This window comes from Plecotus auritus (assembly GCF_963455305.1).
Source record: "Plecotus auritus genome assembly, chromosome: 12".
NCBI classification, from domain to species: domain Eukaryota; kingdom Metazoa; phylum Chordata; class Mammalia; order Chiroptera; family Vespertilionidae; genus Plecotus; species Plecotus auritus.
In genome coordinates, this window is record NC_137778.1 from 920,423 (window position 1) to 938,688 (window position 18,266).

Here is an 18,266-nt window from a genome sequence, read left to right on the forward strand (position 1 = left end):
TGTCTGTGGCGTGCCGGCAGCACCTCCCTGCTCCCGCACCTGGGCCATGGCGGCCTGGCCTGGGTGCTCCTGCCAAGGCCTGGGCGTCTCTTAGGCCATTTTTGTGGCCGTCATTCTGGTTTCTGTTTTGTTCTTCATACACTGTTTCCCCAGCCAGCTGCGCCGAGGCCTCTCTGAGTGCAGAAGTGTCCCTGTGGCCAGGTCTGCTGGGAAGGATGTGTCCAGTCCCCTGAACCAATGAGTTAGGCAGCCATAACTCAGTAGATTTCATCATGAAATCCCTGGAATCCAGCGGGCGTGCTGCCTCCTGCCTTCGTGCCTGACTCATGCTTCCCTTCTTGAGAGCTGCCCACCCCTGCCAGGCCGAGGACCCTTGAGCATAGCTCAGAGCCTTTTGTTACCTGCCCCCTCCCCCCACCACCCCTTTCAGGGCTGGGAAGGCACCCTTCTCTTTGTTCCCGTCACCCTTAAATGTCACCAAGAGAGTGCCGCCCCTTTTTCCACAGTCGGCCTTGACCGGGCCGGTATTGCCATCTGGGGCCCGGCACATGCGGCTGCCACGTAATATCTGTGTAACTGAGCCGGCTGACCGCGGGCGCAGACTCCCTGCTCACTGACGGTGCCGGGCTGCGCAGTGAGCAGGGGGTCCCCGCGTGGAAAATGGGTTAAAGTGAGCCTGGTGGCTCTGTCAAGGCAACACCGTGCCCATCAGTACCTGTGGGACGTGCGTGGCTGCAGGCAGGGCGTCCTGTGGGTGGTATTCGCCTGATGAGCGAATGGCGTAAGTAACAGGCGCCTCTGGCCCAAGGAGGGGCTGTGGCAAAGCCTTCTTGTTATGAAGTCTTGCTTTCTAAAGATCCTGGGAAAGGCAGTGTCTTTAGGGATGTTGATGGCCTGCGTTCTAAGGTATAAGCCAGCCTTTCCCGCCCTCACTCGGTCCTCGTGTGGTGGCTCCACAGGGGCAGGGTTCTCACTGAGGAGATGCCGGTCCCGACACTGGGCCGGGAGAACCTGTCGGGAGGAAACGGCCGTGCCGGGGCTGCTCAGGCTCACTGGGGCCTCCGTCCACGCTTCCCCAGGTTCCTTGACAGTCCCACCGCCTTTTCTTCTGTTCTCTGCTTTCTTTGCACATTGAATCATGGAACTCGAGAGGCTCTGGGTAACGTCGTCAAGACAAACACATCCATCCACACTGTTTCCAGCAGCTTCCCTGGGTCCCGTTGCTGTCCCCCTACTGGTCTGGTCACCGCGAGCAGTGCATTGGCAGCATCTCCCACACACAGGGCCTGGCCCCGCACGCCCCCAAGACCCCAGGTCATGGCAGGTCCGTGCTCTTCTCTGGTTCGGCCCGGCGTGCCCACCTGCACACTGGGTCCCTCAGTCCCACCTTCTCACCAGAGACCACCTTCCTGCCCAGCCCTCTTTCTGAGGCTCCCTCCAGCCCCACCTCCCTCTGCCTCCAGCGTCAGCTTCGTCCTTTGTCTGCGGCACCCCCACGCGTCACCAGGCCATTGTGTTTACTTCTCCTGCCCACTGGGCTGGTTCACGCTCCACTCCAGCCGGGGAGCCACAGGCGCGGCAGCTCGTGGGCATTGTGCGAGGAGAGGAAGTGATGGTGGAGGAGCCCGCGCTGGGACAGCACATTCTCTGACGCCCGTCTCAGGCTCAGTTCCCAGAGGCGCCCAGGACGCTCCCAGCACGCAGAGGCCAGCGTCCGGGGTCCTTGCCACAGGGCCACGGCCTCGTTCACGTAGCTGCTCAGTGGCGTGCGCGCTGCCTCTGCCCAGCAGACGGAGGTCCTACTGTCTGGATGCCGCCCAGGAGGGCGTCGGGTCAGAGGCAGCTCCCGGGCCCTGCCCTGGGCCTGTGCCTGCCTCACGGCTGTGGAGGGAGAGGGTCTTCCTCCAGGGAAAGGTGCTGCACAAACAGCCTCCCACACCCATCAGGACAGGCGGTCTGCTGGCTCTTCGTCTGAACTTGCAGCGCTAGCCATCGCGTCGTCTTATCCTGTCTAGCATGCGAGTGAGTTTTCTGAGCAACCTGTCCTGTGACGTTATGCAGACATTCCGGGCTCGGCTTTATGAATAAGAAGGACACGAAGCTTTCTGGTGGGAGCCTTTTCAGGCTCCTTTGTGGTCTGAAACTCTGGCTCTGCGATTCCTTTTTCTTTTTTTTCTTTTTTAAGATGTTGTAGTTTTATTTTTATTTTATTTTTTCAATTTAATAAATCTTTATTGTTCAGATTATTACAATTGTTTCTCCTTTCCCCCCCCATAGCTCCCCTCCACCCGGTTCCCACCCCACCCTCTGCCCTTACCTCTCCCCCACTGTCCTCATCCATAGGTGTACGATTTTTGTCCAGTCTCTTCCCACACCCCCCACACCCCTTTCCCCCTGAGAATTGTCAGTCCACTCCCTTTCTATGCCCCTGATTCTATTATATTCACCAGATTATTCTGTCCCTCAGGTTTTTAATTCACTTGATTTTTAGGTTCACTTGTTGATAGATATGTATTTGTTGTTCATAATTTTTATCTTTACTTTTTTCTTCTTCCTCTTCTTAAAGAATACCTTTCAGCATTTCATATAATACTGGTTTGGTGGTGATGAACTCCTTCAGCTTTTTCTTATCTGAGAAGCTCTTTATCTGACCTTCAATTCTGAATGATAACTTTGCTGGGTAGAGTAATCTTGGTTGTAGGTTCTTGCTATTCATCACTTTGAATATTTCTTGCCACTCCCGTCTGGCCTGCATAGTTTCTGTTGAGAAAACAGCTGACAGTCGTATGGGTGCTCCCTTGTAGGTAACTAACTGTTTTTCTCTTGCTGCTTTTAATATTCTGTCTTTGTCTTTTGCTCTTGGCATTTTAATTATGATGTGTCTTGGTGTGGTCCTCTTTGGATTCCGCTTGTTTGGGGTTCTCTGTGCTTCCTGGACTTGTAAGTCTATTTCTTTCACCAGATGGGGGAAGTTTTCAGTCACTATTTCTTCAAATAGGTTTTCAGTATCTTGCTCTCTCTCTTCTTCTGGCACCCCCATAATTCTGATGTTGGTACGCTTGAAGTTGTCCCAGAGGCTTCTTACACTATCTTCAACTTTTTGGATTCTTTTTTCTTTTTGCTTTTCTGGTTGAGTGTTTTTTGCTTCTTTGTATTTCAAATCTTTGACTTGATTCTTGCGTTCCTCTAGTCTGCTGTTGGGTCTCTGTATAATATTTTTTATTTCAGTCAGTATATGTTTAATTTCTAGTTGGTCCTTTTTCATATCTTTGAGGGTGTCGCTAAATTTATCGGCCTTTTCTAGGATATTCTTGAAAAGTCTTATAACCGTGGTTTTGAATTCTATATCCAGTCGTTTGTTTTCCTCCATTTCTTTGATTTGTAATCTGTTTGTCTCTGCATTTTTGCTTCTTCCCTGAGTTGGTAGGGTAGCTTTGTGTGATAGGTTTCCTATATGGCCCAGTGGGTCGGCCTCTGCAGTTAACCTGAGGTGGACACTCTTGGTGCACCTCTTTGTGGACTGTGTGTACAGCCTTGTTGTAGTTAAGTCTTGATTGTTGTTAGTATCACTGGGAGGAATAGACCTCCAGGCCAGTTGGCTGTGAGGATCAGCTGTGTCTACGCTGGGAGAAGTTCGGTGCTGGAGACAGCCTTATAGGATCAGACTTGCAAAATTGCAAAAGCCTCTGTGCTCAGCTTGGATGGGGCAGAGTATCAGGGCGGAGCAGACAGTCTTGGCTCCCGTCAGCCCTGCCCTTGCACGTGCGCGCCTCCAGACCTCTGCCTTCCGTGGCTCCCGAGTTTCCACCTGACAGTCCAGATTCCCCCTGTAAGAGCGTGGGTCTCCAGGGGCTCGCCTGGAACTGGGGTTCAGTGCAGTCGGAACTGGGGTTCAGTGCGGTCAGGAGCTTCCATCTCCCTTCTGCTAGGGAAAGCCTGCGGCAACCTCCGCATTCAGTCTTCTCTGCGAGCACTCGCGCGCATGCGCCTCCAGACCCCTGCCCGCCATGGCTCCCCTGAGTCTCCGAGTTTCCGTGTGCCTTTCTCTCTACCTGATAGTCCAGACTTCCCCTGTATGAGCCTGGGTCCACGGGGTTTTGCCCGGAACTGGGGTTCAGTGCAGTTGGGGGCTTCCTTCCCGCTCCCGCCAGAGAAAGTCAGCTAGGCACTCAGCCGCCCTTCCTCTCTGCGCACGCGTCTCCATACCTCAGCCCTTTGCCACTCCTCTGATTCTCCGTGAGCTTTTCTCTTTCCTTTTAGTTGTAGAATTTCCACTCAGCCAGCCTTCCTGTGGTTCTGGATGGTGTCTGTTCTGTCTTTTAGTTGTAGTTTTGAAATTGTTGTGCGAGGCAGCAGTTTAGGTGCTTACCTATGCCGCCATCTTGGTTACTCCGGCTCTGCGATTCCTGTTGGAAGCTGAGCCTTCTCAACATGATGGCAGAGATACTGCAGAGAGAGAGGAAGGGAGAGGGAGAGAAGCATCGATGTGAGCGTGCAGCATGCGTCGGCTGCCTCCCGCACGCCCCCACCAGGGATTGAACCTGCAACCCCGGTATGTACCCTGTCCGGGAATTGAACCTCAATCTTCTGGTGCACGGGCGACGCCCAACCAGCCGAGCTCCCAGCCAGGGCGAGAAAGCCTTCCTGACGCTCCGAGAAGATGTGATGCCCACACGTGGACTGAATGCAGTCAAGGAGCCACTGTTGTCCAGAGGAAGGGTGCTCTCTGGCCCCGCGTGGTCATGCCCAGGTTCCAGCGTTCTCTGCTGGCAGGGGGTGGTTGGGGGTTTGGTGGGGAAGTGCTTCTGAACGTTGGTCCAGTTTCCATGGGTCCTGGTGCCAGTGGCTTACTTACGAGAAGCAGGAAAGTTGGCCATCTCTGGGCTTGAGCCCAGCCAAAGCTCCAGGCTGGCGGTTTCCCCCGTGTGCTAGGCCCGCACTCCTGTGTGTGAGGTCATTACCCGTCTTCTAACGGCGGAAGCTCGCTGACCTGACCCCCGCTGCCCACGAGCATGGAGCAAGCCTGGTGGGTCTCACAGGGACACCGGTGACACCTCTGCCCCGCCTCCCCGTCAGAGCGGCTCCATCTGTAATTCCTCTGGCAGAGGCAGAGGTGCTGGTTGCTAGGAGCTCCCTGTGTCTCCAGAAGGTTCCATTGCCATGAGCAGCATGACTCACTTGCTCACATTCTTCCCGGCTGATGGGCAGGTTCCCGTTCTACACCCGAGAGATGCCAGCTGTTTCCTCAAGGAGCCAGACTCGGGGGAGCGGCAGTCGGGAGCGGCACGGTGTATATGGTGACAGGGAAGAGACCGCCTGGCTCCTCAGGGGAGGGTCTCGGAGGTGGGACTTGAAATGGGCCTGCATGTTCATAGGGTTCTTCACTGGGGAGAATTCCCTGGGCCCAGCAGAGCTGGAGGGAAAACAGCAGGGTCGTGCTGGCGGGTGGACCCGCCTCCTGTCCGTCCTGCGGCTTTGTCCCCCTTCCCTACCCTTTTGGGGTCTTGTTTTTCCATTTCCCCCACACCCTGCTGGGCTTGGGCACAGATCTCTCCGCCAGTCACTGCCCGTCCCGGCCTGGCGCTCAGGGCGCCGGCCTCTTGCGGGGCTCAGCTCGGGGCCCTGTTGGTCCGAAGTGCTTCTTGCAAAGCACAGGGAGCCTGGTCCCTTCCCAGCGGAACTCGCCGGGGACCTGCGCGTTAGCTCTGCTGTGGTCAGGGCCCTGGGGTCAGTGTGGTCATCTCAGCGGCGGTGTACGGGGTGGGCGCCCCGTGCCCTCGGGTCACACACCCTTCCTTCCAGTTGCCTGAGGTTTCTGAGCGGCGCTCCTGTCTCACTCCTCTCCCGACTCGGAGGCCCGCCGTTTAGGAGAGGGGCTGCATCAGCCTCTCCCTTCACTCGTTCTCTTCCTTCTGCTTCCATTGTTCCCAAGCAGCCTCTGTCCTTTTCGTCCCGAACACAGAACGGCCAGTCTCCCCTGGACCCCACACGCCTGCCCGCCTGCCAGAGCCTGGAGCATTGACGTTCTCTCTGGTTGGTGGGGCGCCGACGCCTGGCCCGCCCTCCTGCCTGAGCCACCAGAGCTGCAGGTCCTCATCCTTGTCAGCGCTGTTCTGACGCCTTCTGCTCCCACTGAGGCACAGGCCAGAGGCGGCACTCGGAAATGCCGTCCTGCCAGCCTGGGCAGTGTTAGCGTGGCCAGAGCCGTTGAGGAAGGAAGGTCTGAAAGGAGCTGGTCTGCCCCCGCCTGTCCAGGGGTGCAGCTGGCACACCCGTCGGTCAGAGTCCCACAGGAGGCCTGAGCCCTGCCGCTGCCCCTGTAGCTGCATGAGGTGCTGGCTAACTGGGGACTCCGACTGGCTGAAGGGGCCAGCTTGTCATTCAGAAGGGGCTCCTGGACTCAGCTCAAGGCGACACGCCCTCTCTCTCCTTCGCGTAACCCCAATGGCTGCCTTGGCACTGAGTTCTGCCTTCAGAAAGGAGCTAAGCAGGGAGCCCGTCTCCAAGCAGCCACTGTCCCAGCCCAGCCTCTTCCTGGCCACCGGCCACAGCTGGGACTCCTGGGTTTGGAATCAGTTGCAGCTTTCATTTTCCTCAAAGCATCTGAGCTCTTGTCCCAGTTCTCCATCTCTCTTGATATTTAAGGCGCTAAAGAACTCTGGTCGCCCGTTCACACCGCGGCGGGCACACAGCTCCAGTGACTTCTGCAGGCCTGGACGGGTGCCACCTGGCTCTGAAGCTGTCGTCTGGGTTCCGAGGTCATCCAGGGAAGCAGTAAAATTAGTGTGTGACACACCTCTAATCCATGTGTTTTCCATCATCAGGTCACCTGTGTCCCAGTGCACGCGCACATGCACATTCATGCGCACTCACAACTTTAGTTTTTCTAAAATGGTAGGGACACCCTAGTGGGTTTGGCTCAGTGCTGGCCTACGGACTGAAGGGTCCCGGGTTCAATGTCAGTCAAGGACACGGACCTCCATTGCAGGCTCCATCCCTGGCCCTGGTCAGGGCGCGTGAGGGAGGCAACCAATCGATGTGTCTCTTTCACATCGATGTCTCTCTCTCTCTCTCTGTGTCTTTCTCCCTCCCTTCCACTCTCTCTAAAAATCAATGGGAAAATATCCTCAGGTGAGGATTACAAAAAGGTAATAATGAAATAGAATAAAATGGGAGGGGCCATGGTTCTGAAAGGAGATGACCGTGTGGCGCCTGGAAATTGAACTGTCACATGTTCTGAATTAAGTGACTACAAGCACATCAGCAGCTTGTCTTTCTTTCACCTCCTTTTTGGGGAAGAAACACGTTGCTAGGAAACTTGGCTCACTCACAGGCATTCGGGTTGCATTCTCTGAAGGGAGGAAAGGCTTGCTCGCCCTGAGCACAGCTGCCAGCAGAGCCGGGGCAGGGCGTTTGCTCTGACTGCAACAAGAAACTGCGCGAGACTTGGAATTCATCAGCCGTGAGACTGTTTTAAAAACTGGAACAGATAACCAACCCATAAAAGTGGAGGAATGATGTCTTCCGTCAGCTTTAAACTGGAGCATCTGCTCAAGACCAAGTTGATGGATGATGAGATCTGATTAGTTTTTAACATTGGGGGGGAGGGGAGCGGGCCCCCTGACATGATGGGGGCCTCTCACAGAGCTGCACCTGCAGCTCAGGGAGTGTGGGCTCCCAAAGCCGCTCTCGAGGGCCTCCCCGAGGACCCTGGTCCTAGGAGCCCACGGCTGACGCGCAGAGGCAGACACCGCTTTCTTCCTGCTGATGTGTAGCGCTCGGCAGCACAGGTCACAGTAAAGGAAGGTAACGGAGGAGAAATAATTCTACTTTAAATTCCGTCTTTGTCCCACAGAGGCCACGTATTTAATGTCTGAAACCCGCTGCCCCGAGTGCTCTCCCTGCAAGGCCTCGCAGGATGAGGCTGCCCCCACCCCCAGCTCTGGATTCACAGATGGAAATGCAGACGAGGAGCCACGTGGCTACCCCAGCGCTTGTCCAAGTTGACACAGCCCCTCAGGCGGCACTGCGGCCGGCCCGCTGGGCGCTGGGCGGGAGAGACGCTGTCTGTCTGTAATCCTCACAGTGGCTTCTGCCGCGTGTTGCGCACTACAAGTTAGAAAGTGGTCCTCAGGGTATGACGAGGAGGTGCGTTGGCCCCTCCCTGAGAAGTGAGCGGCGGTGGACGTGCCTGCGTGCATTAGCCTCCCGATACGGAGTCTCCCCGCACGTGCAGATGTGGCTGTGTGTGGCTTTCCCGTTTCCTTCTGCAGCGAGCCTGCCTTTTACCTACAAGTCCCTATGGTCCCCATTGGACGTTGTCTGCTTGTCCCAGAACCAGGCCATTCCCTGCAGGCCCCCAGCCCAGCGTTGCTGCTCGCTGACCGGCGCCGCTGGACCTCGGTGGGTGTGAGGGCTCGCGCCCTGCGCTCCTTTGTGTCTCACTTGGGCCCACGCTGTGGCCGACTCACCTGTTGTTTTCCTCCACAGAGAACGTGATCAATGGGCAGGACTATGAGGTGATGATGCAGATCGACTGCCAGGTGATGGACACCAGGGTCCTCCACATCAAAAGCTCCTCGGTGCCGCCTCCCCTCCGAGCCCAGCAGCAGAACCAGACCAGCTCCTTCAGCTCCCCGCCCGCAGCCGCCGAGGCCACCCGCGTGCTCAGCACCCTCCCGGGCTCCCTGCAGTAGCACCGCAGCCTGGGAGCCGAGGGACCCTGTGCTGCAGGGCCGGTGCTTCCTCCGCCTGCCTGCCAGGTGGCTCCGGGAGCTCCTGGTGATGGAGTTTGGGGACAAAGAAAAGGAGCTGCTCCGTCCACGTGCCCGCTCCTGGGAGAGCCGGATGCAGCCCCAGGCGCCTCTCTGGCCGTGTGGCCCTGTCCCCTCCCGTGTGGCCTCAAGTAGATTCTCCGCACCCTCCGAGCTGCGCTTCCCTGTGTGTGTGTGAGTCGCCTTCCCAGTCAGCCCGCGCCTCTGCCCGTCTGGGCTTCAGTCCGCGGCAGCCAGCCTGCCCTGCGGCGCCCACGGCCACGCACGCCTCGTGCGTTCTGTGCACCCACTATGGTGCTGCGTGTCGGCACACGGGTTCTAAGCCAGGCGCCAAGTGCGCCCCCCGCAGAGCCCGGGAGCCAGGGGAGAGCCCCTCGGGGTTTGTCTGCACGTCCCCGCGTCCAGCCAGGTGGGGCGCCGGAGGGACTGAGATGGAGGGCACGGCCCAGGGGCGCTTAGACACCCAACACCCGGGGGCAGAGCCACAGCGCCTGTGTCCTCTGCGGCTCGAGGCCAGGGAACGTAGGAGGGGACCCTCTCCTCTCCCCCACACTCTCCCCTCCCCCACACTCTCCCCTCCCCACACTCTCCCCTCCCCCACACTCTCCCCTCCCCCACACTCTCCCCTCCCCCACACTCTCCCCTCCCCACACTCTCCCCTCCCCCACACTCTCCCCTCCCCCACACTCTCCCCTCCCCACACTCTCCCCTCCCCCACACTCTCCCCTCCCCCACACTCTCCCCTCCCCCACACTCTCCCCTCCCCCACACTCTCCCCTCCCCCACACTCCCCTCCACACTCTCCCCTCCCCTCCACACTCTCCCCTCCCCACCACACTATCAGTGCCCCCTCTTAAGAGAGGGAGGGGAAGATTCAGAGTCTGCGGGGACCCAGCAGCAGAGGCTCTGCCTGCGGGAATTGGCGCGGCTCAGATGCCATGTTTTGAAGCTCGCCGCCACCCGGGGGTGCCTGAGTGTAGCCCTGTGAGGGCATGGGCTCGTGCTGCTCCTCAGAAGCTGGTGTGTGACATCAGGGACCGTCCGTCCATCCCCTTTCCCAGTGCTGACCACTGGGCTCTATGTACACCCTCTGACCTGGCATCCTGGCTGATGCCACAGGGTCGTTCCCCCCGGGGTGCACTGACTTCTTGGGGTGCCTGCACCAGGCCCTGCTCCTCGTCCTCTGTCATGTGAGTGAGCTGGACAAGAGCTGTGACCGTGTTGGTGTAGACACAGTATGGGTGGTCTTTGGGCTCCCTCCTCCTCTGCACTGAGCCTCCCCCCTCCCCTCCCTTCCTCCTCCCCGCAGCTCTGTCCATGCCCAGCTGTCCGTCCATGCCAGCCGTAGGTGCTCGGGACCTGCTCCCCCACCAAAGGCAGCATCATGTCCTGACGCTGGGCAGGTGGGACAGAGGGCTGCGCCCTGTCCCCAGTCCCCATGGCTGGGAGCCCTTCTCTCTGAGACGAGGGGCACAGCCTCAGGCAGCCAGGAATTCTGGGGGGTGCGTATGTATATAATGGCTTAATTTATTGCGTTCTTAAGTGGAGCTTGTGTGCTTGTGAGGAGCGAAGGCGTGCTCTGGGAGGAGGCTGGGCCCTTCGGGTGCCAGCGCTGCTGAGGGGGGCGGCCGGGCGGCCGCTGGAGAAGCACGAGCCCCGGGTGTGCTGGCTCAGCCTGATGGGGGTGGACGCCCTGTGCTGCCTGCCGAGTCGGGGTCACAGGTCAGTGAGGCAAGCTCGGCCTCCGGAACTGAGGGAGGCCCTGTGGCTGCGGCTCCGTCTCCACGCCCAGGCGTCCGCCAAGCATCTGTCATTCGCCGCGCATGTAGCTTATAACCTGTCCGGTCACGGGGCTCGTGCGCACAGGCAGACAGCGCCCTCTGATCTTTGCAGTGCGCACAGGCTCCCACCTGGAGCCGGCGCTGCTTGCGTCTTCTTGTTGGTCAAAGGAGGCAGGGAGGTGTGTGAAGGCAGCGAAGGGAGCCGAGTCACTCCGGGTGTCTGAGCAGCGTTCCTTGGAAGCAGGCAGAGGACTTGGGACTTAGCGGGCTCCGTCCTTTTTAAAGAGATGCTGTCCTGCCTGAGCTCCCGCCGGCTCTGCCTCCCCGCAGCCCTGGCTCCCCTCCTCCTAAGCTCACGTGGGAAACTGGGCAGGAAAACTTTGCAGGGACCAGCTCGCCCTCGTATTTGAGTCTCTAACACATCGAAGTGTCAGGCGGCCTCCGCCTCCTAGTTCCTCCTAGAAATAGCACTGACGGGCCAGAGGAACACCTTGGCCCCCGGGGACTGCCCCCTCCTACCTGGCAGCAGGTTCGGAGGAACTGGCTTTGAAAGGACCTTTCGTTCTGGGCTGTTTCACACGCATTAGCCTACAGAGGAGTCCGCGGAGGCCTCCATGCGGAGACGCTTGTCCCCCCTCGTGGGCCCCTCGTTACTTTCACCAAAAGGACACTTTTGTCAGTAACGAGTCCTTTTAACCTACAGAAATCAAGGATCTTGCTGCTAATACGGAAGCAAGAACCAGGCCTAAGAGAAAGACCATGGGATGTAAGAAATTTTCATTCCTGCCCCAGTCAGCGTTGGGGTGGGCATTTCCGGCCCCTCCCCCAGCTGTGTGATTGTTTTTTAATTTGCTAGGAAGCAGAAGCCTGACTCCGCAGGTGTCCTGCCCGAGGACACCAGCGTGTCTTGCTGACTGACATTGTCAGTGACCGCCCCCCAGCAGGTTCTCTCTGGGTGAGACCAGGACTCCTGCGGCGGTGTGCATGGTGTCCGAGTCCCCGGGGGCGGCCGTCAGGAGTTAGGACAACGCGAGTGAGAAGGGCTCTGGACAGGCTGAGGCTGGTGGGACCTGTCAGCCCCCGCCAGGCGCTGGGGCGCTCCGCATGCGTTTGCTGTGAGCTTTAGAGAGTCAGCACCTCGAGAGTCACAGTGTATCGATTGCCAAGGTCACAAGCTCCCCGTTTTGCACTTGACCCTGAAGTTGGCGGCCATTAATTCCACCAGGAGGCTTGGCCTGTCCCGCTGTGAAATCCTGACAGATCAGCAGGCCCCTCTCGTCAGGTGCACCTGGGACATTGGACTCGCAGGGAGCCCGGACTTGCCGGTGGGTCACCACGGGAGACTGCCCGGCACCTCCGGTGGTTTCCTGCTCGCATCACGCTGGCAGAGTGGCCGGGCCGCCCAGGGCGCCAGGCGAGGAGTTGAGGCCTGAGGGGGAAGGCCTGCGGGCTGGTGCTGTCAGAAGTGGTGAGGGCGAGCGGCATGCGTCTCCCTTGCAGCCATGTTGGTTTGCGGCACAAGAAGGAGACAGTGATGACGGACGACGTGCCTCAGGCATCCTGACAGTGCAACGCTGACCTGTGTCTGAAATGCAAATAAAGAGTTTTTGAACTTGCCTTGTTTTGTTCTGTAAAAAGAAGAAAGATGAAATGAGTCTTCCGTGTGAAGTGATCAGTAGGGAGGCAGAGAGCCTGAAGCCGCTGACTGTTGAGATGGAGTGGCTGAATTCTCCCCAGCTGGTGACGTAAGAGTTTCCTTTCTTGTGTCCAGATATTGGAACTACAGTCCTTGCAAGGAAAATAAATGATCTAAAAACTCATACTTCATCCTCTCGTGGAGCTGGAGGATTCAGTCCCACCCAGGCCTCTGCCCCCGCGTGCCGCTGCCCCGTGCTCGCTCACGGCTGTCCTTCGTCCTCCCGAACCCGCTTCCAGGCCAGTGTGTGGGCTGGGCACGCTCTTCACCGCGTGGTCCGCCTCCTGAGTTCATGGTCGTCTGTGAGCCAGACACATGAATACACAGTTACCGTACAAGTTCAGATGCTTGAGTGACGGTGACACCAGGCTTCCTTAGGCCAAGTACACTCGTTCCCAAGGACATGCGAGGCGGTAGAAAGCCAGACCCAGGCAGCGCTTCTGCAGACAGGGTGGGCTGAGCGGAGAGCATGTGGGTCAGCCACGCCTGGTCCCTGGGCAGGAGGACAGACCCTCTTCCTAGCCCCACGGCTTCAGTAAGTGCTTGTGGCAGAGCTGTGCTGGGGACGGAAGTATTGGGAGTGGGGTTCAGTGGTGTAATTGGAGAAGGAAAAGCTGTGAAACAGGAAGTTCATGAACTGAGGAGTCAGCAAAACAACAAGTGAACAGGAGACTAGATAACTACTCTGTCCCTCCCAGCCCCCAGGTCCTACCCCACCCCGACCAGGTCCTACCCCCCCCCCCCCCAGCCCTGACCAGGTCCTACCCCCCCACCCCTGACCAGGTCCTACCCACCCCCCTCAGCCCTGACCAGGTCCTACCCCCCCCCACCCCTGACCAGGTCCTACCCCCCCCCCCGACCAGGTCCTACCCCCCCCCACCCCTGACCAGGTCCTACCCCCCCTCACCCCTGACCAGGTCCTACCCCCCCCCCCAGCCCTGACTAGGTCCTACCCACCCCTGAACCAGCGCCCAGGTCCTATCCCACCCCCACCCAGCCACCAGGTCCCATAGTAGTGCCCACGGGACTTCCCGCTAAATGGGGATGTGGTTGTAGCAAATTTGGGGATCTCAAAGGACAACCACAAGTGGCATTGGTTGCACCATCCGTGGTGGCGTAAGCAGGAGGCTCTTCTGGCTCGCACCCTGTAATTATCTGACGGCGCCTCCGTTGTTGGCACGGGGCCACGTCCTGTGTTTGTGGTGTGTCCACTCTTTTTTGTGCCTCTGGTGAGATCTCCCATGTGCCCACAGCGCGCCCTTCGCCCGGTCGTCTCTGCAGCGAGGCCACTGAGGAAGCCCTGGGGCGCCGCCCAGCACTGACCTGCGTGGTGCCTTCGAGGTTGCACAGCCTCATGACATGGGTCCCTGTCCCAGTGGAGACATGGGCAACTGGCCAAGCTGTCCTGGCTTCAGAGCCATGCCCTTCCTCCTGTGCCACGTTGCCCGGCCTTTACAGCTGGAAGGAAGCACCAGCAGCGAAGAACGCAGCACACGTCCCAGGGGAGTGGGTGTGGGACACGCTCAGGGTCAGGGGTCCCACAGCCGGGGCCAGTGCTGGCGGGTTCTGGGGACAGCTCGTCCCCTCGGAGGTGTGTGCTGAGGGCAGCGTGGGAGGCCCCGCCCGGGGCTGCTGCCTGGCTCCCCCTGGACCTCAGTCCCATCCTAGTGCGTTCCCGAGGGGTGAAGAGCTGGCTGCTGCCGGGATTGAAGGCCCCCTTCTGTGCAAGTCCCAGAGCTTGGCTGACATTCCCCCCGGCCCCGGGTGCCGCTGCTGGCCCTTTGGATCCCAAGTTCTCGCTGCAGCGCCGAATTCAGGCGTGGACACTGGACCAGGAGATGGTGAGGGAGGCGGGTGTTGAGATCACTAATCTCCAGACCCAGCACTGAAATGCTTTGGCCCAGAGTAAAGGACTTTACGGTAGAGCCTCACCCACATTCAGACATGGATTGCCTTGCAAAACGATTCAGGTGGGGCCTGTGCAGGGTCCCGAGGCTGACAACTCCGGTTGTCCACAGGCCCAGCCTGTCTGCAAACGTCAGCTGGTCCCACAGGGAGACCGAGGGCCTCCAAGGCCACCCTGATTCTCATTTCTTAGCTGCCTTGCTTGGCGTCTGAGGCCTGCGGGGGACTCAGGATTAACCTAGAACAGTGGTCGGCAAACTCATTAGTCAACAGAGCCAAATATCAACAGTACAACGATTGAAATTTCTTTTGAGAGCCAAATTTTTTAAACTTAAACTTCTAACGCCACTTCAGAATAGACTCACCCAGGCCGTGGTATTTTGTGGAAGAGCCACACTCAAGGGGCCAAAGAGCCACATGTGGCTTGCGAGCAGCAGTTTGCCGACCACTGACCTAGAGCAACAGACTGGCTGCACAGGCTGGGCTGAAGGCTGTGGCCCCAGAACTTCAACCTTTGCCACAGATGCTAAGTGTCAAACTAACCTGGACCCGAGGGAAGATGGACTGGTGAACCGGGCCACGCCCTTGTCCTCAAAGACACGTGAATGCGGTCTCTTCCAGGGACCATGTTCCCACAGGGCAGTGAAGATCCACTCTAGGGTGGGTTCCTGAGACCGGGAGACGGGTGCTGCCCGACGCAGCTGCTCTCGGGAGCTCTGGGTGGCCACGGAGCTCGCCCGCACACTGGCTGCTGGTTCTAGGACACATGGCGAATTTCATCCCATTGTCTCTGGTTTCCCAGAGACGCTAGAATTCTCTCCTGCTCTGACGGGTTCCCATCAGACAACAGGCTGCCTTCCTTGAGGGAGCCTCATCCCAGCTCCTCCTGCTGCTGTTTTCATGCCATGCTCAGCAGGGCCACGAATTCTCCCACAGTGTGAGCAGGAAGGAGGCGGAAACGCTGGACCTCCGCCTCCACCGGCCCCACCGATCACCTAGGGCAACCACAGCTGGCGGCACGTGGGGCTCATCCCACCTTCCCAAGACTCACAAGCAGGGTGTGCAGGGGCCAGAGGGAAAACCCTGCAGGAAGTTGGATTTTTTTGCTCCCAGAGCAGAACCCAGTCCTCCTTTCCAAACCCTGTGGACGGGACCCCCAAGGCTCTGCCCCAGAGCCCGGTATGGCTCGGCATTCTAGCTAACTCGGTGCTTTTGGTTGAGTTGAATTATTGAGCGTTTAGGAAGCCACAGACAGATGTCGTTTTTCCCGGCATCTTCCTGGTGTGGCAGACCTGTCACCACATGCCCCCACCCATGGACACGCTGCCCCATGCTGAGGCAGGTCTGTGGGGACTCGGGAGCCGGATGCGGCGCTTCCCCGCAGGTTCCCTGGCCCCATCGCTGAGCCCTCTGCCTGGAGCAGTGGCGGTGGGCCTGGGAGGAGGCCCAGGGCCAGCAGATCTGCAGCAGCAGCGGCGGCCATTGGAACTTACTACTGCGAGTTCTCTGACCCGACTCAGGCCTCTCAAGTCAGCCTGAGGTGGGCCCAGCCATCGGATGGGATCTGAGTGTGAGAAGCACCGTGCAGGCACCTGTCAGAGAGGAGGCTGAGGGACAGTGTCAGACCGGAGGCGGGCCTGCTGGTGGCCGCTGGCGCCGGCCTGGGCTTGAGGGTTACCAGTATTGCCCGTCATTCTCCTTCTGAAGGCCCAGAGGGTCCATCCTGAGAATCACCTGCCTCCTACTGCTCAGGGGGCTGCACACCCAGCTGAGGGCAGGAATCAGAGGTGAGCCCTCACAGCTAGGGCTGTGTCCAGGAAGGAGGGGAGGAAGGGTCTGTCCACCTGGTGCCAGCACCGGGCCTACGGTGGTGGTGGGTATCCTGGGCCCTGTCAGCCCTCCCTGGAGCAGGTCTGCCTCGAGAGCCCAGTGCCCTTGGCAGGCACCCAGAGCAGCTCCTGGCCGGGCTGACGACGAGGCTCTGAAGACCGGTCAGTCTGACCCCTTCAACGCAGCACTGTGTCTGTGCTTCCCAAACGTTGCTACAAGCTGGAGTCACGGGGGGGAGGGTCTCTTTAAAAATGCTGCTGCCCGGCTCCCACCCCCACATTCCGAGTCCTTGGTCTAGACCAGCCGTGGGCAAACTACGGCCCGCGGGCCGGATCCGGCAGTTCTATCCAGTTCTCTTGCTCTCCCCTCCGCTCCTTTACTTTGAATTTATATTAGTTCACACAAACACTCCATCCATGCTTTTGTTCCGGCCCTCCGGTCCAGTTTAAGAACCCATTGTGGCCCTCGAGTCAAAAAGTTTGCCCACCCCTGGTAGAGTGTGGCCTGGCCATGGGACTGTCAGCACCTCCCCAGGCGATTGCTGTGTGCAGGGAAGTTCCCAAACCGAGGCGCTAAGTCTTCTGAGGCCAAGACCTAGCTCGTGCTCCAAGGTTCACAGAGCAACACGGCCCTAGAGGTGAAGGCGGAGCAGGGAACCAGAAAGCTGTGTGTGAATCCTCAGAGTCAAGGCAGCAAAGAGCTGGACCAGGGGGTGGGGCAGAGGAGGGATGGGGCAGGCAGAGGTGGGCGGGCAGAACAGGAGGGATGGGGCAGGCAGAGGTGGGCGGGGCAGAACAGAGGAGGGATGGGGCAGGCAGAGGTGGGCGGGGCAGAACAGAGGAGGGATGGGGCAGGCAGAGGTGGGGGGCAGAACAGGTGGGCAGGGCAGAAACAGTGGTGGGCGGGGCAGAGGAGGGATGGGGCAGGCAGAGGTGGGCGGGGCAGAACCGAGGAGGGCGGGGCGTGAGGACTGGACTTGCTGGCGGAGATGATGTCAGAACTGGGGAAATGCTTGAAAATAACAGTGGCTGTGAATATGGAACTTTCTGTGAAATGGCATTTGCTTGGAAGAAGAGGGAAGGGGGAGGGGAAAGAGGGAAAAAGGAAGAGGGGGCGGGGTGTCCAGCTCGGGAACAAGAGATTTGCTCCCAAGCCTCTGGTCTCTGGAAAAGTGGGAAAAACATGAAGATGGGAGAGAAGTGCAAAGGGGAGAGGGAGGTCCGAGTGGGCCGAGGAGGGGGTGCAGGAGGAGCTGTGACCCAAAGCAGCAGGGGGGAACCAGTGTGGAGCTGGTGGGCAGGGCCACAGCTCTTCAGCAGGGCCGCCCTCCGAGGCAGGACAGCGCCTGCATGGGGCGGTCCTTCCGTCCCCTCGTCCCTCTCGGCTGGGCAGGGCTCGCAGAGGAAGCCCCCTCCCCTGACCCAGCCCCGCACCAGCTGATTCTGGGGGCCGCCCTGGTGGCTTCCCTCTGGGACAGCGTTCCTGTGCTGAGTCCCTGGGGCTCCTGACCAGGCGTGACCATACCACGTGCTCGGGACATGCCATCTGCACAGCAGACCAGCGGGTCACACGCTGTGGCCCTGGCAGCCCAGCTGGCACAGCAGGCAGAAGGCACAGGACCACTGGCAGAGGGCACAGGACGGTGGGGGTGTCAGGCACAACCCCCCAATTCTGCAGTCAGCACTCCCATCAGAGCTGCTTTCCGAGAGTCAAGGTGGGGCCCACAGTGAGGAGCCACGGGCTTCCTTCAGGACCCTCAGAGCTGCCGCATGTCTAGCCCGTGGCAGGGGGTGCTCCCCGTTTCCCGCCGTGGTTTCCTGTGGGAACGTGGTCCCGGGCTGGCCGCACACAGGAGCAAGTAGGTGAGAGATGGCGGGCCAGGGAGGCCTTCCCAGAGTTGGGCTGGGCAAGGCCTCAGGGAAGGGGGCTCCGGGAGCTGGTGGCCGGGAAGGCCCCCCAGGAAGGCCACGGTGCCCAGGAACTTTCTGCATCTCAAAGCACCACTTTGGCAGAGACGGGCTTTGAGCAACCCAAGTGGCTCCTCAGCCGAGGGTGGTGTGTCTGCAGAGCCCCCGGGAGGGGCAGCCAGGACACCCTCGGGTCCTCAGCCCCACACAGGAATCACTTCCACGCGCCCCGACGGGAGGCGGCCGACACGCTGGCCTGTGGGAGACAAGAGGGCGAGCTGCGGGTGCTCGGCTCAGAGAGCACGGGGCTCCTTGCACAGCTGAGCTGCCATGCTGGGCACATGCAGGGCGAGGGGCAGAGAAATAGGGGCAG

At 59.4% G+C, this 18,266-nt stretch overlaps 1 protein-coding gene across 11 annotated transcripts in view; it reads left to right on the plus strand.

The window, feature by feature from the left end:
- ATF6 (activating transcription factor 6) overlaps positions 1-8,927 on the plus strand; it is a 170,411-nt gene extending 161,484 nt beyond the window's left edge. For all 11 annotated transcript variants that reach the window (XM_080647276.1, XM_080647281.1, XM_080647278.1 and 8 more), the window contains one exon: positions 8,491-8,927. In XM_080647276.1, the coding sequence (XP_080503402.1) occupies positions 8,491-8,696 (206 nt within the window). In that variant the 3' untranslated portion in view covers positions 8,697-8,927. The remainder of the gene's footprint in view (positions 1-8,490) is intronic.
- Positions 8,928-18,266: the final 9,339 nt, after the last annotated feature.